Genomic DNA, 25510 nt, shown 5'->3' with positions numbered 1-25510 from the left:
AGATTTTTTTTTTTTCGTTATGTCCCAGCAAGAAACATTGGGTGACATGAAACAACGTCACGCAGGCGTACATATGAGCACTGCCAATTGTCCGTCACCCTTCTCTCTTTTATGCTGGTTGACTCTATATTGTCCCATAACGACATGTACACTGCGTCATCTGCATTTCTGCAACGCAAAGTTGCTTGGGTAAGGTCCGGTAAGCAAAAGACCCTTCTATATATATATGTATATGTATATATACCAACACGAGGGGTTGCTCACCCTTTTTCGATCGCTTCATTTTCCGCGAAGCATTAACCAGACCTACCATCAACTCTGATCAGTAACTATCACGCCCATAACAAAAATAGTTTTTTTTTCTCTCTCTTTTTTTAAACAACATATTTTTCTTTCTATTACCACACGCATCGATCCTTAAATATTATTATTGTCACTCTCTTTAAATCTCTCTTTGCTTATTTTAGAAAAAAAAAGATACTTTTTTACAGAAAAAAAAAAATATTTAGAAAATACTTTTTACAGAACAAAATTATTTAGAAAATATACTTTTTACAGAACAAAATATTTAGAAAATACTTTTTACAGAACAAAATATTTAGAAAATACTTTTTATAGAACAAAATATTTAGAAAAAAATTACTTTTTTATGGAAAAAAAATTTTTATCTGGAATAGCGATATGTTTCTCTGGAATAGCGAAAACTTTCCCTGTTTTATAAAAAAACATATCACTGTGCCAGTGAAACTTATTGTTGTTCCGCAGGTGAAGATTTTTTTCCATATAAAACAAAATAGTTAAAAAAAGATATTTAAGAAATAAATGTTCCGTTTTTTCAAAAAAAATTAATTATCTAAAAAAATATTTTTTTAATATATATAAATAAAAAAAATGAAGCTTGGAAAGTAATGAACGCATTATGCAAAACTTGCGCTAAATGAAGTTAATGAAAACGGATGTTGTTTCCTGTGTAATTCTTTCGGAAGATTAAGCCAAAAAAGTATTACCTGTGTGTGTGTATATATGTATATATGGCAACAATTGCGTGGTTGAGAAATCTTGTAATGAAAGAGAACACGCAGAGTTAGTTAATTTAATAATTAGATAATTAATTAATTAATCAATCAGTATATATATACAAGTATACTATCACGTGTCTGTGTAAAACCGCGGCTCGTTGCGTGCTTACGCCCAATTATCAATTGCTTAGGTACTCAACGATATGTCTCGTCTTCGACTCAAGTATATATTACAATGCAACTATCGATAATAATTTCAATTATCCAAATTTGTTTCCTTAGAGATTCAATATTTCTATAACATCTAACATGGATAAAGTAAGAAAAATCTTAATTTAAAAAATGGAAAAAATCCAAAAATTTGGTTTTGAAAAAAATTGATTTTCAATAAGTGGAGTAAGGACTTTGTTTTTTTGTATTTGAATCAAATTAAATTTTTTTCAGTATAATCACTGAAAAAAGGGTTTGGTATTGACAACGAAACGTTTGGTTGGTATTTAAGCAACCAACATTTTTTTTATTGAATCAACAAAATTTTAATTGTTTCAATCAAAATTTGTTTGGCACAACCAAAATTAGAAAAAAAGGATTTTTGTTGTCCTAACTAAAGTTTGATTGGAACAACCAAAATTTTGTTGATTCAACAAAAAAAATTTGGTTGTTTAAATACCAACCAAACGTTTGGTTGTTAATACCAAACCTTTTTTTCAGTGAATAGTCAATTTTGAGATAATTGAAAAAATAGAAAAAGGCCAAGAATATCTGATTGAAGAACATTACCAGATTATGTAAATCATTTACATCAAATTGATATATTTTTAGTAAATATATTTATATAAAGTAGGTACAATTTCTGTTGTATAATGGAAATCGATACGTCGATTCTGTCACGATTGTGTTTTCCCTTTAGATTTCATTCATATAATGATGGACATCAAGGGTTTGATAATTTTATACTAATCCAGTAAAAAAAAGCATCACGAAATACAACAAAAAAATCCAAAATTTTACTAATTTTATTTGTGAAAATTTTAGCCTTTCGAGAAAAAAAAAACTTTTCATCTACGACAAAGTTTTGAAACGTATTTTTTTTTTATACAAGTTTCAACGAAGCAGGCCTGAAAACTTATCTATTTGATTTTACTGAGAAATTTCGTCATCAAAATACACACATGGAGATTATTGGCCACGTGTATCTTGTCATATATTGCGACGCAAATATCAAACATTGAGTATATAGCGTCTCCAACACTCGAATCGTCGTTATATACAACAAACACGTGTGTGATTTCGTGTTTCCCGTTGAGCGCGTGTATATATAAAAGGGACTATATAGAAGGCACACATGCACATGTTCAACCAGCATTCCTTTGTGGCAAACATCATTCCACGTTAGGATGTATCTTTTAACAAGTTCCCATGCGGAAAATCGCAGTGAACAAGAATTTTCTAACTATTTTCAACTATTATTATAACCAACAAATATTTTATATAACCCCTGTTTCAAATCAATTGGCTGAAAAATTAGTGAAACAAAAAAACTGACTTTAAGAATATTGAGAAATAAAAACCAATATCATATACCAAAAGAAACTTTAGAATATATTAACACCTACCCTCACAACAAAAGGATATCCTAAACTAATGTAGGATATCCTGAAAACGTCCATAGGATATCCTAGGATATCCTAAGGATATCCTCAGAACATCCAAACCGCCGTTACGTAGGATATTTTTGGGATATCCTGGGGATATACTGAGGATATTCGAGGGATATCCCTGGGATATTTCAGGGATAAACTTGGTATATCGTTAAAATATTCTAGAAATATCGCTAAGATCTCCCTAGGATATCATTATGATTTAAATTTTGACTATTTGAGATAGCGATTTTTTTTATACAAATAGGTTTCCCGTGATTGTCAATCATCTTTCAAATCTGGGCCTTAAAGTTGATAATTAAAAGCATATATTTAAGCCAAAAATGCGATTTTCGACACTTTAAATTCGTTTTTTATGGGACTGACCGAATGAAAAAATTTTTGTTCTAACACACGCACCGAAAGTACACCATTTCTTACCTGTGTAGCGGGAGAAAAGTATGTCTTTTCCGACGAGCGGGAAGGAAAGTTACATTCCCTCCCGGTGATGTTGTTATTAGGTATTAAATATTAATCAAACTATGAACAATAGTGAGTCTCAAACGTCTAGTACACAATCATACCATCATCATCATAGACATACTGTGGATATCCTTAGGACGTCCTAAGGACATCCCTAATTATTCCAGGGATATCCTTGGGATATCCTTAGGACGTCCTGAGGATATCGTTTGGACGTTATAAGAATATCCTGTTGATATCCTAATAATATCCGGGGAAATGATTAGGATATCCCTGGGACGTCCTAGGGACATCCTTAAATATCCCTGGGATATCCTAGGGACATCCTTAAATATCCCTAGGATATCCCTAGGATATCCTAACCGCCGCTACTTTGGATATCCTTAAAGTATCCTTAGGATATCCCTGGGGTATCCCTAGGATATCCAAGGGATGTTTTCGGAATATCCTAGGATATCTGGTGCTGTGAGTGTATTTTAGAATAATAGCTACAAAAATTTGATTTAAAATTTTCCAAAAAGAAACCTTAATTTTTAAATCAACAACCCTTGAGCGCCTGTAATAAACATACGTCCTATTAAAAAAAAAAACTACGATATTAAAAATTTGAAAACTAATTTGTGTAACGGTTCATGAAAGTGACGTTAATATTTTGAAATGTTATAAGATATATACATATATATATGTATATACACACGAAGGCAGAAAATCGATCGAAAAGCATAAACGGCAAAGATGAAAGGACGTGAGAGGCAATCACAAACCGAAACCGCAACATTAATACCTACATCATATGGCTCATTGCCTCGTCTGCGTACGCGTGCTTGTAAAGAACATGCCTCAAAGCGAAAGATGCTTGTCTTTCGCATTGGTACCGGAAGTGGACGTATAAAGTCTGCATGCGGTAAACCTGAATTTCACCTTCACATCCCTCAACACGTCACTTCTTCGAAGCATCCATCCCCCTTCTCAACAGCCGGACTTTGCGGTTAATGAACAATTACAACCGCCACTCAAATTATATCCTGAATTCCACGAGGAAGCTTCCTTATATACATCGAGTTCAACAAATTTTTTATATAAATTCACAAATAGTTTTCTCTAATTTTACGAAATAATAATTTGAATTTAATGAATATTTTCTAATTTTACGAAATATTAATTTATTTCATAAATATTTATTAAATTAAGAAATGATTTATTTTAATATATATATATACAAAAATTGGATATATAGCGTGAAATTAAAAAAAGAAGAAATTATATGTTATATGTGCGGCCTTAGGAGGATGGTTTCTAATTAAAATAGGAAAGTTGTAAAAAGAGAAGAAGAGAAAATGAAGGAATGCTTTAGGGGGTAAAAAGGAGACGAAGAGTGACAGATAGATTGACGATGAAAGTGTGTGGAGATGAGCAAGTTGGACAGTAAAACCATTCGGCGCTAGGTCGTAAAGAGAAAAGGGATTGTAAAACCTAATGAGAAAAGATTCAACATTTCTTGCACACCGCAAACTTTCAGTTCAAATCTAACCCACATGGCTTTTAAATGACGCTAAAACTTATGCCCATCGTAAATTTAGAGCTTTACATATATCTTCAATTAAATTGTTTATCTAGAATATCAAATAATAAAGATATTTAAGGACATTAAATTAAATATCTCTCGTATAATGACCGAAATTAAAATTACTAATTTCACAACTATAATAAACAAAAAAAATAGTAAGACAATAATAATCCCGTGTTGAAATTGCCCTATCAGGGCCCTAGTAGGGAATGAAACGCCACACCTGATCAGGGCCACATTAGGCGCGGCGTTTCATTCCCTAATAGGGCAGTCTAATTCGGACCCGATCTGGGCCTTGGCAAAATTTCCGCACGGGAACTAATACAAAAATAATAAATAAACGAAAAAAAAAGACAATAATAAATGAATAATAAAAAAAAAAAATACCGAATATATAAAATATAAATTACAAAATAAATCTATAATTTAACCAAAAATAATATCCTGTGGTTAAACCACTAAAACTTTTCTCGTTTCACGTAAATTCTTTCTTTCGTATTTCCTCATTAAAATTCTAATGCGCACACAGTGAAATGGAAAATGTTGTCAATCACTGAATGAAAAAGCTCTCTTCTGTTTTTTTTTTTTTTTTTTTTTTACAAATCTCATTCATAATTTCATGGAATGAATGAAATTGTATGTTCATTAAGAAAGAATCTATGCGGCTAATGATACTTTGTTTTCGTGGTGAAGGTTTTTTTTTTTTTTTTCCAAAGTTAGCGTGTCTACAGTCGATTAAACTGCATAAATGCATGCAGCGAAGCATATGGAGGGCTTTTCGCAGACAGCGGAGTAAACAGATGGGAACGAACGCTTCGATTTCACAACTTCAGGATATGTATGTTGCGAAAAAGGCGAACGACGTCAGGAATGTCGTATATGTGACGCGTGATGCACATCGTCGCGATTCTTCCATATAAACGGGAACCGTGCTGTGCAGATAAACGCAAGCAAACATTAATTTCAGTCCTGCGCGAAAGAGAGAGAGAGAGAAAGAGAGAGAAACTTGTGTGTCTTGTATATATAATCGGGTTATAATTTATTTCGAAACTGCGTGTAGGAGGCATTGCCGCAGATACATTGAATAAAATACCACCTCTATACCTATTTGTCGGTCAATTGTCCATTCAACAAAAAAAAAACCAATTTTAAAATTAAAAAATAATAATATGATAGACCAATTTTGATTATTTTGGGGAGAAAAAAAGAGAGGAGCAAATTGAAATGCGAAGAGGAGAGAAAAAAAAGGGAAAAAGAAACAAGCGAATCAACTGCTCGGCATTGCGAGGTAAACGGACTGTGCTTTGTTTACTGCGCAGTTTGCGCGAGAAAAGAAGAAAGAAAAGGCTATGTGAACATACTTGACTCAGGGAGTGAATGACCCGACCAAAAAGCTGATTTTACTCGACGACTTATCTTCGCCTCGAAAACTCGATGAACTTTTGATGATGATGCAACAAAACGCAATATGAATTAAACCATAATTACTCATGATAATATCGTTACTATATACATTAAATATATAATTCAATCGATTAAATCACGATTGCATCATTTTACTCTATATTGAATCATTGTTACGAAGAAAATTTTTCTCGAATTTAAATTCCTAATTGAAAACAATATATCTAATTAATTATTTCAATTAATATAATAATATGGAATTATTATTACAATTATATTTATAGAGAATGCACTAAAATACGAACAATATTTTCTCTTTCAAGAGAAAAGAAAAGAGAGAAAGAGAGTACACAAGAGAGAGAGAGGAGCAAGTTTACGATCAGAGTCTGGAAAAATTAAATATATATTGTGGGTGAAGCAAGAATTCGGTGTAAAAAGGTTCTGTAGTTATTATAAGATCTGAGGTTTGAGTTGACCTAGGCCGGCATTGACCGACGTTTACAACCCGTAACCCGACAGCAGAACATCATTTATAAACTGATTTAGTACAAGCACCAAATAAATGTGTTCTAGTGCCGAGATACGATACTTTAAAATTTTTCCTTTCTGATCATAAATTCAAATTCCTATGTGAAATACACAATTTTTTTTTTTACATCGTGATGAGACATGATTGACCTTTTGTTACATTTTTTAAATTTAATAATGTTAATTAACTAGTTTACTTTACCAACTAATAATATTCAATTTTTGACGTAAAAATAATTTGATTTTATAAAATTTAATAAAATTTTTGTAAAAACGATTTTTAGAATCGTTATATTTATATTAAAATATTATAATTACTTTTATAAAATAAATATAATAATAAATCAAGTATTTGGATTAGATTTAAATTGTATCCCACCCCCTCCCTTTAAAGTGGTATCGCATTCCAAGAAGATCTTACGCGGACATGAATCTTAGGTTTCATCACATTGTAATAATGTACCTTTGACTAGAAATTAATTGCTTTAATTAACCATCTCCAATAACCATTTTCTCATTATGTTATATACCGCAGGTGAAAAAAAAATTGTCGATAATTTTTTTTTTTCGCGAAGTGACTATCGATTATTTTTGCCAAACGATTATTGATAGTTTATTAGCAAATACTTAAAAAAAAAATTGAAAAAGTTCTACAGAATTCTATTAACCACAAAAAAAGTTACTATCAAAAATATAGTGAATTTAAAAAAAAATTCCACTAAAAATTAAACTGCTTTTTAAATACAATTCAAAAAGAAAAAATGTGAAACTTTTACAATAGAAAATTTCACAAAAAAAATTACTACTATTATAAATTTTTGAACAAAAAACATTATAATCACTTCAACACAAAAAAAAATATATTTAGTTTTAATAATCGTTTACTGAACCGAAAATAAATATTTTCTCGCACCAAATAATTTTTGAGTCAATTTTGTTTCTAATACAGAAATTATTGGTTTAAATATTTATTTGATTTAAATAAAAATTATTTAATACAAGTAAATATTTATTTTAAATAAAAATTATTTGATACAAGTAAATATTTATTTGATTTAAATAAAAATTATTTAATCCAAGTAAATATTTATTTTAAATAAAAATTATTTGTTACAAATAAACATTTATGAAAATAAATATTCTTTTTATAAGTCAAGTAATCGATTATTTGAATCAAATAAATTTTTTTTTTCAGTTCGTATAAAACAAAAATAAGTCAAATCACGCGGAGAAAATAATAAAAATAAAATTATCGACAATACTTCCACCTGATGCATGGTTATATATCACACAATAAAGATCAAAAGGAGAAAAAATAAAATAGGGACGAAAGTGAATTAGCAAACGCTACGAATTATGACTTTTTTAACACTTTGTCATTATCTCCTTGAAACTTCGGAGAATAAGGATCTTTTGATCCCCGGTAAATCAATTTATAATAGGAATATCGACAAAGCTTCATTATAAATGAAGGTCATTTATATATATATAACGATCTAGATTGTTTTAGTTTTATTGTGTCAATATAGATATAAAATGTTTAACACTTACTGCAAATTCGACCTCCATAACATCCTCCAAGTCTGCAATAATACTTTCTTCCTCTCCTTGAAAAATGTTTGAAAGTGTTTTCTGCCACTTCAGCTTCCATCTTTCAGTTACAAAGAATTTCTTCCAATAAATTTGCCCTCAACACTTGAATTGAATGGATCTTAGTGTCAATACTTTATCATTGAGAATTCCTTTGTAGATTGACTTTTTAAAATTTTCATAATACTAGATGAGAAGAATTTTTTTTTAAATTTCACACAAGATCAAGATTCGTCCTAAAAAAAAAATGGTTTAAATTAATTTACGAATAAGTATAATTTTCTTCTATTAAATCAATTACCAAATTAATTTAAAAATTACGTTTTTGAAAAACTGTTGCAAAATATTTCTTCTTATTACAATTGAAAGTAATTTGTGAGATGTAATGATGATTTCAAATTACTTGTTGTTGGTAATTCCCAGAGAGATGAGATTTAAAAATTTTTTCTCAAATGGATGAAATTTTTCTGGATTTATCGACCGGAAGTATCTGAAAGAATAAAAGAATTCATGTACCAACGAATAATATTTTAGCATCAAGAGGTAAAAGGATTTATCATATGAGCATTTGTAATCTTCATGAAATCTTCCTTATCGACATATGAACACGTTGTTTACTATTTGAGATTTATTTTTTAAAAAAAATGATATTTTCATGTCACAATTTTCAAGATATATACCTTTTTATAATTTAATTAATTTTTATAATTTCTTAAGTATTTTTTCTCTTTTTCGTATTATATATATTTTTTTTTATCTTTTTCGTATTGTATATTTATATATTTTTATATTCATGTTAAAATTTATTGTATACTATTGTTTCAATTTTTTTTTTTTGTCTAAGATCTAATAAACTAATAAAAATTATTTAGCGTAAAAGATATTTTCCAAATTTTTCAAAGATTTTTTTTTAATTCTTAATATAATAATTTTTTTTAGTCAAATATTCTTTTAAAAATATAACCATAATTACATTAAAGCAATAATAGAAGAAAATTATAAGGAAAATTTTTCTATTTTAAAACAAAATGAACTTTTTCTTTAGAAATTTTCTGATGAATTCAAGTCTATAAAATGAGTAAAATATAATAAAAAAAATGAGTTAGACTTCCCTAAACTTTACCGCCTTTGAAGAAAGTTTTTAAACGCATGTTTCTGAAGTTATGCAGGAAAACTTGTGAAACTTTTGTCGAAGGGAAAGAATTTTAGAGTAAAATAATTTATCAGAAAAAAAAAATGAGAGCTTTTTAAGAAAAAATTCGTAAAAATTGATTTAAGTCTTAGTAAATTGGATGCTTGGTTCGTTAGAGATAAGATGCTTATAGTTGTGCTTCTGACGGATTAAATTATCTTGGAAAACAAGTTGAGTCGATCAAACTATATATATATAGAAGTAATATTTGTTGTATACAATATTTAAATCCTACATTTAAGCTGGTGTTAAAAAAAAAGGTGTACAAAAAATTATACAAAAATAAAAAAGTTACACAAAAAAGAAATAAAATTTTTCTTCAAGAAGAAGAAAATATTCGAATTTTCATTTAGCTTATTATTTAGCCAAATTTTTTTTAAATGTCAGAATTTATTTATCATCGAAACTCTATTTGTCAGAAGTTTTTATTTTCACGAATTTGTCATTTGATAGAACTCTAAAGGTGCTTTCATACCTATACGGTATTTTGTGCGAGCGCATTTTCACTGAATTTGATTGTTTTTGTCATAGATTCCATTTGCACTATTCCAATTTTTTAGAGTAGTGAGAATGGAATTTATGGTTGAGCCAATCAAATTTGGTGATACGGCCGTGAAAATGTGATCGCCCAAAACAACCCAAGATATAAAAAGCGCCTTTAAAAACTATATATATATACACCGAATTCTCATTCAATTATTTGTCCAAACAAACTTTCGGCAGAAATATTTTAGCGCGAATTTTAAAATTGACAATTTTTGTATTTTGGTTATTTCCGATTATTAATTTTAAAAATTACAATTACAAATAAAAAAAAATAAAAATATGTAATAAATTGGTACATATATAATTTTAATAAAATAAAAATGTATACTTAGACAAGTATAATGAATTTTTTTTAAATCAAATTTTTTTTTACCGTTAATTAATATTTATTCTAATTATGTAATATATGTACATGAATTTAAAATAATGTTAATTTACTGGTATGGAGATTTAGTTCTAGATTCAATAATTATTTCTATAATTAAATGGCATCAATAGCAATGTAATTGAAATCGATTAATTTGAATCGATGGTAAAGCAATCATATTTGATAGTTAAATTATTGGCAGATAGTGTATTCTCATGCTTATTTCCACCCTATCTAATAGGAAATGTGTGACAGAGGTAATGAGATTTATCAAGTGCGAAGAATGTGAATTCCAATATATATATATAGACATTGAAACTTGGAAATAAAACATAATTTTCTTAGCTATCAAAAAATACATTTTCCATCTACTCTTTTTTTTAAATAAAGAAAAATGTATTGTTAAAATTTAAAAAAAAAATTTCCAAAAATAACTTAACGTCAGTTTTATATATTTATAAACAATAATTCCACTTGAAGCAAAGTCTAAATTTCCGTAAAGTTAGGTACAAGCTTTAAATTTCAAAGTTTTTCTATCTTTAAAATTTTAAGGGACTGAATATTCAATTTCCTCTTCAGATATAAACTTTCGACTCCTGAGAGCGTAACAAATATCAGACAGGTATTATGAAATATAGAAAACTATATAAAAAATTAAATATATACAAAAATATTTGTCACACGACATTTGTGAAACTATTTTTATTTTTTTTTAAATAAATTGCAATTGAGTGTAAAATTAAAAAGATCTATATTTAAAATTATATTATTATTTATGAAACACTTTTATAATTTAATCAAGGGAGTTGTTTTTTTTTTTTAAACTCCACTTCACTTAAGTCGACGAATTCAATCTTTTGAAACTAATTAAAAATTTATTAATACACTTTATTTTCCCGTCTAAAAGTTAAAAGTTGAAAAACATTTTAGTTTGCGATCACGTCTAAACATCTTGTTAAAGTTTCAGTTGTAAATATATATATAATGTGAGTGTGTTTATAAAGGGCGAACACATTTTATAAATAAATCTCTGTCCACGGGATAAGACATTCAACTTTTCTTTAAATACACACGAAATCATTTAAATTGTTTTTCAAATGCAATTTAATTATAATTAAGATAAACAAATATTATGTTCTACCAGGAAAATACTCGTTTTCAGTTTAAATACATTTCTAAAATGATGAAACTTGTTTCAAAACAATTTAAGAATTCCAGTTTATTACAGAAATTATCATTTAAAATTAATGCTTAAATATGCGGAGGGGAAATTATTATTAATGTAATGAGAATGGAAGGGAAAGGCTTATTTGTTCGTGTTCTAACTTTGTTTGTCCTCTTGATATTTTATTAACAATTAAACTAAATTAATTTTTGAATCTTTTTGGACAAAATTAAAAGATAAATAAATCACTCAAATCTTAATTTGTTATACAAATTTACAGTAATTAATTTAAAAGAGAAAATACACTGAAAAAAAATTTATTACAAATATGTAATCGACTATTATCAAATAAACTATATTTGAATTAATAATTTTCTATATTTTAAAACAAATACCATTTAATTAAATCAAAAATTATTTGGTTCAAGTAAATATTTATTTGATAATTAAAGAATCGATTATTTGAATCAAATAATTTTTTTTCGAAAATCAATTTTTAATTTTTTGAACATTTCCTGTGAATTTCATTTTAGCTATGTATAAAAATTCGTTGTTTACAATAAATTTTCTGAACCGTTGGAAGTAAGAGAACGTTAGAAGATTGTTGAAATTGCTAAGTCTACCCCCTTACTTTCTCATACAGCAAGAACCTTAAGAGCTTTAGGCAACACAAAGGACTGGTTTTACTGAAACTAGTACTAGAGGAAAACCACTTTTGCGTTATTCGATTATTATAAAACGCATAGGACTCTCTAAATCCAAATACATTTTCAACTAACGACAAGAAATATGCGATTCATTTATTGTTTCAGTAAAAAAAATTCTTTATTCATACTGAAAAAAATTTATTTCATTCAAATAATAATCGGTTAATAAATATTTTTAAATAAATATTTATATTTGCATTAAATAATTATTATATTTGAATTAATTAACCAATTATTTGAAACAAATAAATTTTTTTCCACTGCAGTGGAACTTTTAATTTCACAGCAGTAAATAAATATTATGATTATATGATTGAAAGTGGAGTGTAAACAAAATAATAATTTTGATTTTAATTTCATGAAGAGTATTTAATAAAAATAAATTCTCTCTCTTATACATGTGTCATAAAACGAAGATAATATTTTCTGAGTTCCTGATTAAAAATTAATTAGAAAATTCTTAATAGAGTCTATATATATAAAAGGTATATTGGTATATAAAATGCGTAACTAATTATGTTATTACTCAAGAGAGTATCGCATTTCGACGAGAAGTAATTTACAACGTGCACAGAATTTTGCGAAGACACCCTTGAGGATTATCATACCGTGAAGATCATTAATTCAAGGAAAAAAGAAAAGAAACGGTAAAATTAGGCATTAATCAAATGCTTTTATCGTTGGTGAGAGAGGGTAGAGAATAGAGAGAAAAGGAGAAAAGAAAATAAAAAAAAAAAAACATGTGTAATTTAAAGGCGTCTAGACGTGTAAAGCAAAGCCGATTATTTATTTGACCTGAAACGCAAGAGATGGGAGTTGGCTAACACTTACTCAAAGAATCGTAGCAATTATCTTTGGAAAATCAATCAAAATATAAAACGTGCTTTTAACTAGGTTCGCGATTTCTAGACACGCAGTCGTAAAGAGATATGGCATAAAGTGAATTATATCCTCGAGTTTCCGGATGTTGCTTTTTTTCATTTTTTGGGATTCTCACGAGGGAGAGAGAGAGAGAGAGAAAGTCAAACATATATTACACACTTCTTTAAATAAACCAGAGGATTAAACTATTCCATGAATTTTGATTTGAAATTATTACACAAGCGGCGACAATCCTTTTTGTTAGAGAACATATAACGCGTCATAAAAGCAGTAAATTATTTTTTAGTGTTAGACATTTTTTATATTTTTTTTTATAATTAAAAATTATTTACCTATAAAAATGAATTTATATATAATAAATTTATTAATAAATAATTTATTAATAATTAATTTAATGTTATTCTTTATTTAGAATGTCCTAAAAGAATTAACAACTACAAAGTGATCCAAAATAATCTCGTTTACCCAAAAATATTTATAATTGAATAAATTATGTCATAAATGACAAACATAGCAATGAAGAGAAAATAATTGCATTTTATCACAATATTATGTGAAAGAAATTACCTATTATAGAAGAGGAAGTCTAGCGAAATAAATATAACTTCATTTAGAACCTGTTTTACTGTTACGCAAAACGAGGGAAAGACAATTTACTAGAAGGTTCTAAATTAATTCAACTTCATCCCTAAAAAGCTACAATAAAGCTTTCGCTTTATATACAAAATAGTCCGTGTACAAATGATAAGGGGACTTCGCGCTGTAAGAAACGTATAAATGAAGCAAAAAAAACATTCATATTCCAACTTCCGATTCACACATTAAAATCTCTAAATAATCGTAAACAATCAACAATCATAATTAAAACTTTATGAACTAAAAAATAAATTAAACAATTATAATAATAACAACAATAACAATAATTATAATAATAAAATTGAATTTACAATTAATTATAAAAAATAATCAGTTTCAACTGATAAAAATTGCAAAACTACTATGCATTTAAAATTAATTAAAATAGTTTCATTTTTTTGAAATTGTCGCAATAGGCGAGCATATAAAAAATAGGACAATTAATTTTGTAGGATAATTTAAACTCATAAACAAAATTTGTATTTATATTCTTGGCTAAAAATAGAAAAGTGTGTAACAAAAACCGTGACAAGAAGGTGTCAAGATAATGCGAAACCTTATAAAGAAAACTAATATCTATAATAAGGGATTAGAGTGTACAACTCTACATTCCTTCTTTTTCGTATATACAAAAAATTAAAATACGAATTCAAACATTAAAGTTGAATATGCACATCCCCGCGAGGTCTGAGAATGTTTCTCTATGCAACTAATTAAAAATGCACAAGTATAATTAAGTATACATATCCAATTTTTAAGTAAATATTCCCTAATTAACGAAAATTTCCCTCGAATAGAGAGGAAGCTGAAAATTTAACTTTTTTATATATACATATATACTTCAATTTAGACAAGCATATACGAGAATAATAATATTTGAAGTAGAATTAAATTATAATATTTTCTCCTAGAAATTCGTAATTTCAATACTTATTTATAAAAAAAAAATAAGGCTAATTTGTCAAAAACTATTTTTTTAATCATTAAATTACAATTATTAACTCTAATTTGAAAGTAAATTATTCACTTTGTACGAATATATACAGCCTCCAGTTACGATGCTCGAAGCCATTATTACGCGTTTCTGTGAACAGTACACATATGTGTTGTGTTGTAAGCTCATAATTAATAATAGAAGATGAGAATCGAAACCAAAGAAAATATATACATTTCACAAAAGAACGGAAATTAAATACAAACTGAATAATTTATCTCTTGAGTGGCTAAATGTATATATAGTATATATATATGTGAAATGATTCAAAGGAAAGAAATTTAAATTCTCGCAGAATATTGAAAGGATCTTACAAGAATATGGGTACAACATAAGGGGAAAATCATACACAAAAGAAATCCAATATTTATATTATGTATACATGACATAATATGTATGAAAGTATAAAGAATTTAAAAAATCACTTCTTTTGACAATTTTAGAAAAAACAAACCAATCAAGTGAATTTTTACATCGTTAGACACAATTTTTTCCATGAAATTGAGGAAGTTAAAAAGAATATATTTTCCTTGAGGGCATCATATGTATTTCACACTAATTTTAACCATAAACAAAATCGAACAAAAGATCTTTTTTTATTTTCATTAAAATTTTTAGATTAGTTTTAGAATTTAATTTTAAAAACCAAAAATATTTTAATAATCAAAAAAATATCTATATAAAAATTTACTGCATTTCAATGTTTTTTTTTTTTTTTTGTATAAAAAGTTATTTTTATGGAAATTATTTTTCTTTTTTTCCATAACAGAAAATGACAGTTTAGCTTTCTGCCTATCATCACGTTTTTCAAATCCTATCTTGATGGATGAATCCAAACACAAAGGTTGAGTTGACACAACTAACACTGGATTTAATAAAATAATATATTTTCAGAGAGAGAGAGAGAGAAATTTTAAACAGCGCAAAAGTCATCTAATTTATTGTCATCAATCAAAAACTCATTTCCTTAAACAAAGATAGAATGGCTAATTCGCCGCATCAATCATTAAAAATTAGAAGTGAATTTACTCTTTCACAGTTAATTTTCATTTTAATTATTTAAAAAATTCTGTTTTCAAAAATTTTTTTTTTTTTTCAAATATAAATTTCGTGTTGAAATGTAAAGAAAATATAAGAAAGGAAAAAGTTTGAAAAAAACAGAAGAAAATAAGACAATGCTATAAAATATGGAAAGACAAAGAAACCATCAAAAAGATTCAAAAGACTGTTGATTTTAAATGAAATTCAGAAATGCAAGAAGCACAATCTGTTTTATGGAAATTTATGCTATGTTCATAAGTTTACGAGAACCACGAGGTGTCCGAGTTTCACTAAAGTATGAAAATGACTTAAGTTTATCGTCACGTTTTCTGGTATAAACCGAATGATAGACAAGTCAAGGAGAAGTCAAACTTCATTTTATTGTTCATAGTAAAAAAAAAAAGCACGGTGCTTGACGCGCCTGCAATCATTTCAAGAGCACTACTTCTATACATATCTCTTTTGAAATTTTCAAATATTCTCTCTATTATTTTTCACAAAAAACAGTTTCAATCATTTTAAATTATCAAAATCCAAAAAATTCTCTATTAATTTGAAATTATCAAATTGCAACGAATTGATCCCAATATTTGATCCAATTTGATATCAAATTGATAATTTCAAGAAAACAGTGATTAAATTTAAAGAAAATTATAGTATAAATTAATGATAGTTGTAAAAAATTTTGAAATTGTTTTCAAATATAAAAAAGAAAATAATATGACATGCATATGAAATACAACGGAAATTTATAGCGATGCTTTCGCGCGTGAAATTAATGTCATTTTTCGAGATATTTTAAAATTGACTTTAGAAAAGAATGCGAATAACCATTATTTACATTTTTTTTTTTTCTGAAGACGCGCATCATTTTTTGACAAAATGTGTATTAAATGTGATATCATTTTTCTTGACTTGCATGGACATTGCATTTCTCTTTTTATGACACAAGACTTTTTCCGTTCGGAAAAAAATGTAAGATGTGACACGCTACGAATATAAGCGAATCGAGCGGTTACGCATTACGCATAATAAGTGAGGCCTTAACCCTGCCACGACCCAAGTGCTTCCATTTTCTGAGGACGACCATCAGTGCTCTTGATCTCACGCGATCCATTTAAATGATCTATTTCTTGTTTTTATTTATTTAAAAACAATTTCAAAGAAACATTTTAATTTTACAAATATTTATATTTATTTATATATTTTATAGGGCTTAAATATCAAACGTTATTAATATTTCATAATTGATCAAAAAAAAAATTATCAAAAGAAAAAATAATCTAATTTTCCGCTTGAAGAATTAATAAAAATTTTCATCAGGTATATTTGAGCAGTATTTTCTTCTAATTATAAATAATAAAAATTGAAAAATAACTAAACCAATGGAATATAACCTCCTTCTACGAGTAGGAAAGTACCTTTTAACAAAGTTAATGATCAGAAAAATCTATATTAATAAATATGATTCTTCCTCTCTCCAAGATAGCGCGGTAATAGAGAAAACTTTCCTGTCGAAAAACAACTCATAACGAAAAATTCTTTCAAAAGAAATTCTCTAACAAAGAACTTGCGCGTATTTTCTACTTCATTCGTCCTAAAAGAAAGATGTAGTTTAATTTTAAGACAAAGAAAAGGAGAAGCTCTTACTTTATAATGGAATTTAATATTTTTCTTTTGATTAAATTCGTCGGATAATTTTCATCTAAAATCTTAAACATATTATATTCATATATCCCAACTATTTCATATATTGAACCCCTAAAAATTTTCTTTCTTTTTTTTTTTTGTTTTTTTAAACAAAAAAATAAAATTAAATAAATTTTTAAGGGCTCCGGAACATAAAAATCACACCGTATATTCTACAATATTACCATAAGATATGCTTTAAAACATTAAAACAGAATAATCTTGTGGTAGGCCTCGACAAAATTTAAAGCTCCAATGAAATATTCTCAAGGGAGCTTTTTAGGATGTCGTTAAATATCAAACGATCTTTTGCTACAAACTATATACTCTCATATTGTCTACCTCATTTTCAAAGGTACACATAACCCAATATGTACATACTTGGAAATTTGTTAGCTTTGATTATCAAGTTCCTAGAGATAGATTAATACCCGAAAGGAAACGTCACTGTGTGCCAATTTCTACTGAGCCAAACACATATATATAGTCGAATATATATGTATGTATGGTCAAATCTCATAACGTTTGAAGGAAATCAACGAAAGGAATATATACAACAGGAATATTATATTTCTAAATGCACGCAATATCTATAACAAGTTCATTGCAATATTTTCTAAATTATATGCACGTAAACAGGTGCTTTTGACATATTGTTCACAACTCTTGTTATATATATACATATAAATTTCTACCACGCGACCTTCCTGCTTTATCACTATAATCAAAATTTATATGGTAATTAGATCCTGTATGCTTCCTCTATATTCGTTAAAAGATATTACACATATCGCAAGCATAATGAAATGCCTTCGTAGAGCATTGAACCCGATAATTATCAAATGTTAATATGAAAAAGAAATTTTTGTATATACTTTTTTTTTTGCCGAAAAACACTATACAATTAACTTTAAATAAGTTATTCCCTTCATTTTCCTATAATCTAGTTAAAATACACCGGCGTATACATGCTAAATTCAAGCTCTGAGCTGTAAGCTCCAAGCTATATGAGGGGGAAGGCCAATCATATAATTGTAAATGGACACGCAAGTAAAACCAGAGATACTGTTTTAACAAATTTTTAAATTTCAAAAGAAATTAAAAATCCATTTAAAAAAAAAAAAAATAAATAAACTATTCCACAATTTGAAAAAACTGAAAAAATATTTATTTGATATTACACTAACCGATTATTTGAATCAAATAAATTTTTTTCTACTACATACAAAAAGAGAAATAATAATACTGAAGAATTGTATTATTGTAATTTTCTTTATGCCACCTTAAAAAAAAGTAATCTTCATTCTAGAGGATTCCTCTAAATGTAATGTATATTTTCCTCTTAACTTTTGGTATCAAAAGTAATAATCTTAATTTAGAAGGATTTTCCTCTCGAAGAAATCCTCTTAAAGGAAGAATAATATTCTAATATTTTGACAAGTTGAAAATAACCGTAATACACAGGTTTTGAATAAATTACACAGGCACACAAAAAATAAAAAGCTGTTTGGCCGAGACACTACACTAGTCTATTTCCATGTATTTTTTCACGCTGAATCCGAATCCGAAGTCAGAATTATCAGATTGGCTTTTATTTTTGAGATAAAATCAAAAAACTGCTCAGAAAGAAAAATAAAATCAAAAAGTTAAAAAAAATTTTGAATGTCACTGCGATAGTGTAATTCCATGTATTTTTTGTCGCTGAATCCGAATCCAAAGTCAGAATTGTTAGATTCGCTCAATTTTTTGAGTTAATTGCAAAAAAAACGCAAGTAACAAAAAACTCAAAATACTCAAAATCAGTTTTTTGAAATTATCTTCAAAATTTGAGCCAATCTATCAATTCTGACTTCGAATTTGGATTCAGCGTGAAAAAATACATGAAAATGCACTATCGTAGTGTTTCGGCAAAAAAATTATCTGTGCCCCTAATTCAGAATTTTTATCAGTTTTTGGCGATTTTAGCTCAAAGAAATTTTTTGTTGCCGAAACACTACGATAGTGCATTTTCATATATTTTTTCACGCTGAATCCGAATTCGAAGTCAGAATTGACAGATTGGCTCAAATTTTGAAGATAATTCAAAAAAACTGATTTTGAGTATTTTTAGTTTTTTGTTACTTGCGTTTTTTTGCAATTATCTCAAAAATTTGAGCGAATCTGACAATTCTGACTTTGGATTCGGATTCAGCGACAAAAAATACATGGAATTACACTATCGCAGTGACATTCAAAAATTTTTTAACTTTTTGATTTTATTTTTCTTTCTGAGCAGTTTTTTGAGTTTATCTCAAAAATAAAAGCCAATCTGATAATTCTGACTTCGGATTCGGATTCAGCGTGAAAAAATACATGAAAATAGACTAGTGTAGTGTCTCGGCCAAACCACATTTTACTTTTTGTGTGCCTGTGTTATTAGACAATAATGGTTATGTATTGATAATAAAGTACAGTTTTGACACATTGAATTAAATGTTGATATCAAAACCTCAACAAAAAAAATTCCTAGTGTTATTAATGTCAAGAGAACTAATATTTTTTTAAAATTTGAATAATATAATAAATATTTAATAAGATTTAATTATTATTTACATTCAAAAAAGGTAAATTATGAATGAATAAAGAATGAAATATTGGTTTTTAATTAAACATTTCTGAAAAAAATCTCTTGCTTTTTGCTGAGCATCAATACATTAGATTTAATTACAATAATAATAAAAAAATGCTATAGCCAGTTGCAAATATCAAAATAGTTCGACGCAAATATTTAAGAAAATTAGTAAGAAATGAAGATTCATAGAGAGGTTATATTTTCTGTATTTATACCTCCATTCAATATATCCACCCAGATTTAAATCATTTAGTAAATCTTCGAGTCTCTTTTCCATTTTGGTCTTTCGATTTATAACACAACACTATTATGACAAAATACGAAAATTGACAATTTCGAAAAACAAAAGCGCAAATGTCAAACAAGAAAAGAATGTAACTTTTCCTTTTTTCAAATATACTAAATTTAAACAGGAAAATCGTAATTGAAGAGGAAAATGCAAAAGTACTCCTTTTGTCATTGTTCCATTACAACAAAGAATAAAAATATTCTACAGTCAAATGGAATATTCGTATTTTAAGAGGAAATATTCAAAGGATTTTAGAAGAGGAATTTTTCTCTAAATTTAAGATTACTTTTTTTGGGTGTGTACTAACCGATTATTTGAATCAAATAAATTTTTTTCAGAAACAATTATACAAAAAGAGAAATAATAATACTGAAGAATTGTATTATTGTAATTTTCTTTATGGATATAATACCTTTAAAAAAGAAGTTAAACATCAATTTTTCAATTTTATGATTCTTCCACAAATCTGTAATAAATAGAAAATCTTATTTTGACGGAAAATATCTATTTCGTTGATTTATTTTATTTCAATACCTATATATATATATATAAGCTAATAAGATGAAGACAAAAGAAGCTTTTTATATATATATACTTATTTTCCGAATAACTTCAGCACTTGAGATATATTGAAAAAGCAATGAAGCATGTCTCTTGCAGTCACAGAAAACTCACAATATAAACCAATAATAAAAAATAATTTTCTTTTATTTGTTTTACCATTTTTCATTTAAAAAAAAAGACTGATATTCAATAAAGTTTATCTATATATATTTTTTCCCAAGAAAATATATATATATATAAACTCAACAGCGTGGCGATAATCCAACGTGCTACATTTTTTTTTAATACGGTAAAAGTTAGATAAAGATTAAAAAAAGAAAAATTCTAAAAAAAAAATCTAAATTAACTTCTACAAAATGTGAATAATTTTAAAAAATCGAAATATTTTTAAAATAACTTTAAAAACTTTAGAAAAATCTAATTGTTTTCAGTTATTATATGTCTTTGTAATCTATTCAGAATTTCTGTAGAAAATACATCGAGTGCAAACGCAGGGAACATAATAATCTTTACTGCGACGACACGTTTCAATTATATAGGGACAAATAGGATTTGGTTAAGACGATAAAATTACTGAATTCACAAAGATTTCTATACATCTATAGCATGTCGACTACAATGTTATAAATTTATTTGTGTCGTTAGTAAACGGATTACCTCAGGTGTTTTTGTCTATAGAAAGTACAAGATTTAAGGGGGATGCCGTTATTAATACAATTCATATGGAATTTCAAATCCTACTCAGATTTTCCCTCTTGTACATCTATATACGTGAGAGTTTTGAAAGGAGGTAATTCAAACGTAAATTGAAATAAGACTGTAAAAGAAGAACTTCATTGCACAATTTTTAAAAAAAAATTTGAAATTAAATTCAGAAAAAAAAAATTCAAAACAAATAATTCTAATTATTTATTTGATATCGGAAAACTTTTTGATACTACCACTAAAACTATACCCTTGTTTGTAAATGTAATTTTAAAATAAAATTTTCCGAAACTAATTAAATAAAATTATATACGAGTTATATCACGAACATAGCATTATGGCGATGATAATATAAATGTTGTACATGCAACAGAAATGCTTATATGGAGAGTAATTTTTTTTAGAAAATATGAGTTTATATTCACTTTAATAAAAATTTATCAAATAAATTTTCTAAAGCGTTCTCTGGATACCAAGTTTTTAATAAATGTGAGTCCATGTGATCTGATAAAGAAAGTTTTTTTTTATCTTTATTTACTCTCCCTGCTTTATACAGGGTTCGAGACTCCCAACCATACAATCTTAACCTACAAATACATTTTGACTTAAAACTAACGCAACTTAAAACTACCTAACTTATAACTACCTATTTTTACAAACTAAAAAAAAAAACTTTTTCGTGCCTTGCCAACCAGTGCCAGGGCTTCCGCTTCCAGTACTTTTGTGCCCTTTTTGGCATCCTCAAAATTACTTTTTTACTAACCCTCCCCACGGATACGATCTTAAATTAACCCCTCTGTCCTCTTTTTCCTCAAATCTTCCAGCTCATTCATCCATCTTTCGCCCTGACCATTCTCATCCAATATCCAAATCACTCTTTCCATAACACTTTTTTCCCCATCCATACATCCATTACATCTATCCAGCACATGTTCCCAATCTTCACATTCAAACTCACATACTCTACATTTCCTTTCATCCTCTTCCAACCAATACTTACATTCTCTCATACCTTCACCCATTCTAAACCTACATACCCTACTCCACCTTTCGTACCTTAATCTTCTACCCAAGTATTTCGGCATTTCCTCCCTTTTGATAAATTTGTACCATTTATTGTACTTTGATTCCCTGATCCTTTTCCACCTTTCCTCTCTATCTCTCCACCCCCATGCCTCGATTAAATCCCTCCCCCTTCCCATATTTTCTCTCCCCTCTTGTATCGCATCCTTTCTTCCTTTTTCCCATCTTTTACACCCCCTCTCACCCTCTCTAATTAATCCCCAGCATGTTTGCGCTATTTTACTTCCCTTTCCCTGTTCCAATTTTTGTTCGAAATTTCTCGCCCTCCTTCTCTGCCTCGTCACCATTTTTTCCCTACCCATTTCCTCTCTCAACATATACCCCGGGCAGTTCCAATCCACCCCCATCGTCCATCTCAAATATCTCTCATGCATACTTTCCAACTTCCCGATTTCATTCCACCCCCATATTTCCACTCCATAACTCACTATCGACCATACCAACGCATCAAACAGCCACACTCTTTTCCTCCAGTCATCCTCAAACCTCCTTTTTCCAATTCCCCATACTTGACCCATTGCTTTCCCCCCTTTTTCCACTCTTTGTGCCACATTCAAATCCTGCTTTCCACTATACATAAACCAATACCCCAAGTAACAAAACTCATTCACCTCTTCCACACATTTCCCATTCATCTTCCATTCCATCTCTTCTTTATCCTTCTTTTTCCTAAATCTCAACACTTTCGTTTTCTCCACATTCACTCTTAAGTCTTTCTCCCTCACATATTTCTCAAATTCATTCATCAACAATTTCATTCCATTCTCATCTTCCGCCATCAAAACCACATCATCCGCATACGCCAGCGTATATATTCTTCCATTCCTTAGTATAACCCCCCCTTTACCTCTCTTCCTCATTCTCTCTTCCAGATCCGCAATCAACATATTGAACAGTATTGGACTCAGGGGGCAGCCCTGTCTCAACCCTCTACCCAGCCAAAATTCCCTCCCCAACCTATTCCCAATTTTCACCCTTTCCTTGGTGTCCTCGTACAACTGCTTTATTCTTTCTATCAATCCATCCTCTATTCCCCTCTCCTTTAAAACCTTCCATAAAATCCCCCTATTCACCGATGGAAATGCCGCTTTCAAATCCACGAAAGTAGCCACCAACTTCCCATTACTTCTTCCCAAATTCCTATTTACTATGTAATTCAGGACGTATATATTGTCCATCGTCCCCATTTCCTTTCTGAAACCAGTTTGATTATGTGGTATGCATTCCAGCTCCTCTACTTTTTCCTCTAGCCTCTTCCTGACTACTTCTGCATATACCTTATAACCAACTGGCATCAACGTCACCCCCCTATAATCTTCTACCCTTTTCCCTTCTCCTTTTTTTAAGATCGGTGCTACCAACCCTGTCTTCCACGTTTCTGGCCATCCTTCCCCATTCCATACTAAATTTATGATTTTCCACATCTCCTCTCTAACCCCTTCTCCCCCATATTTTAAGCTCTCCCCCTCCATTCCGTCTTCTCCTGCTGCCTTATTCCTTTTTATCCTATTTATCGCCTCGTTCACCTCCTCTCGACTTATCTCCTCCTGCTCCATTTCTACCTCTCTTCTCCTTCCTTCCCCTCTTATTTTATATCCCATCCCCCCGCTTAATCCCTGAAAATATTTCGTCCAATCCTCTATGCTAATTTCCTTATTAATCTCTTTTCCCTTCCTTCTTTCTCTGTTGATCACTTCCCATTCCCTACCCTCTTCTATTGCCTTTTCAACCTCCTTTATGTACCTTTCCCTTCCTTCTTCTCTTTTCTTCCTCACCAATTTTCCGTGCTCTTTATGTTCCCTATTATAATCTTCCTTCTTCATTTCCCCTTTTCTCCACCTCTTTATACAACCCCTTAACTTTATCCTACTTTTTTCACACTCTTCATCCCACCAACCCCTTTTAGTTTCTACCTTTCCTTCCCTTTCCTTCACCATTTCTCTTTTGACCTCCCCAATTACCCTCTTTAATCTCTCCCATCTCTCATTCACTTCTCCTCCTTTCCCAAATTCCCTACTTTTTTCTTTAACTCTCCCTTCAAACTCCGTTAGTTCCGATATATCCCACTTTCCCATTTTATCCCTCTTATTTACTCCTGTCCTTTTCTTCTCTACTCTTCTCCCTTGCCCTTCGATTTCAACTATTAGCGGGAAATGTCCAGAATCTGCTTCATCTCCTACTTCTACACTCTTTATTATTTCTTTTGTCTTCTCGTCCGCTATCACATAATCTATCACCGTCTGTCCTTTTCCCATAAACGTAATCTCTCCTTCCATATCCCCCTTCGTACAACCATTACAAATTGTCCAACCCCCCTCCCCTATTATACCCAACATCTTTCTACCCTCTTTATCCACCTCCTTATGTTTTGATCTCCTTTCGTATTTCTCCTTTTCACTGTTCCAATGATCCCCCCCTAACTCCCCCGTCCATGCATTGAAATCCCCCCCTATTATGGTTAACTCTTCTTTCCCTTTTTCCATCCATTCCTCTACTATCCTCCATCCCTTACTATCCCCCCTTCTTCTATAAATCCCTACCACATTTACCTTCTGCTTTCCCACTTCAATTCTTCTTACCATACTATCCTCCCTTCTCCATTCCTCTCCCGTCCCGATCTCCTTGATGTTATTCCTTACTCCTGATATCATGCCTCCAGAGCTCCTACCTCTCACATGATCCCTTTTCGCTTCCTGCATTAACCATTTGTATCCTTTCGGCAATCTTCTCCTTATTGTTTCCCATTCCTTCTTTTCTACCCATGTTTCACTCAGAAATAACATATCCCATTTTCCCAAATCCCTCCAG

General features: G+C 29.1%; 2 protein-coding genes across 2 annotated transcripts in view; both read right to left on the bottom strand.

Moving 5' to 3' along the window:
• Window positions 1-25510, bottom strand: part of LOC127281853 (growth factor receptor-bound protein 14-like) — a 438976-nt gene that overhangs the window by 400460 nt on the left and 13006 nt on the right. The window contains exons 3-4 of the mRNA XM_051305804.1: window positions 8553-8721; window positions 8193-8467 (exon numbers count right to left, since the gene is read on the bottom strand). Coding sequence (XP_051161761.1) covers window positions 8193-8292 — 100 coding nt within the window. The 5' untranslated portion in view covers window positions 8293-8467; window positions 8553-8721. The remainder of the gene's footprint in view (window positions 1-8192; window positions 8468-8552; window positions 8722-25510) is intronic.
• Window positions 22402-25485, bottom strand: LOC127281899 (uncharacterized). The gene has a single exon (XM_051305874.1). It carries the CDS (start codon window positions 25483-25485, stop codon window positions 22402-22404), a length of 3084 nt encoding a protein of 1027 aa, XP_051161831.1.

This window comes from Leptopilina boulardi, unplaced genomic scaffold (genome assembly GCF_019393585.1).
Source record: "Leptopilina boulardi isolate dan_hultmark-lab unplaced genomic scaffold, ZJU_Lbou_2.1 LbouV2_278, whole genome shotgun sequence".
Taxonomy (NCBI): Eukaryota; Metazoa; Arthropoda; class Insecta; order Hymenoptera; family Figitidae; genus Leptopilina; species Leptopilina boulardi.
The sequence above is the reverse complement of the archived record's forward strand: the minus strand, read 5'-3'. Positions and strand labels throughout refer to the sequence as shown.

Coding starts and splice junctions, on each gene's coding strand:
- LOC127281899 (XM_051305874.1), bottom strand. CDS start 25,485: ATGTTATTTCTGAGTGAAACATGGGTAGAAAAGAAGGAATGGGAAACA.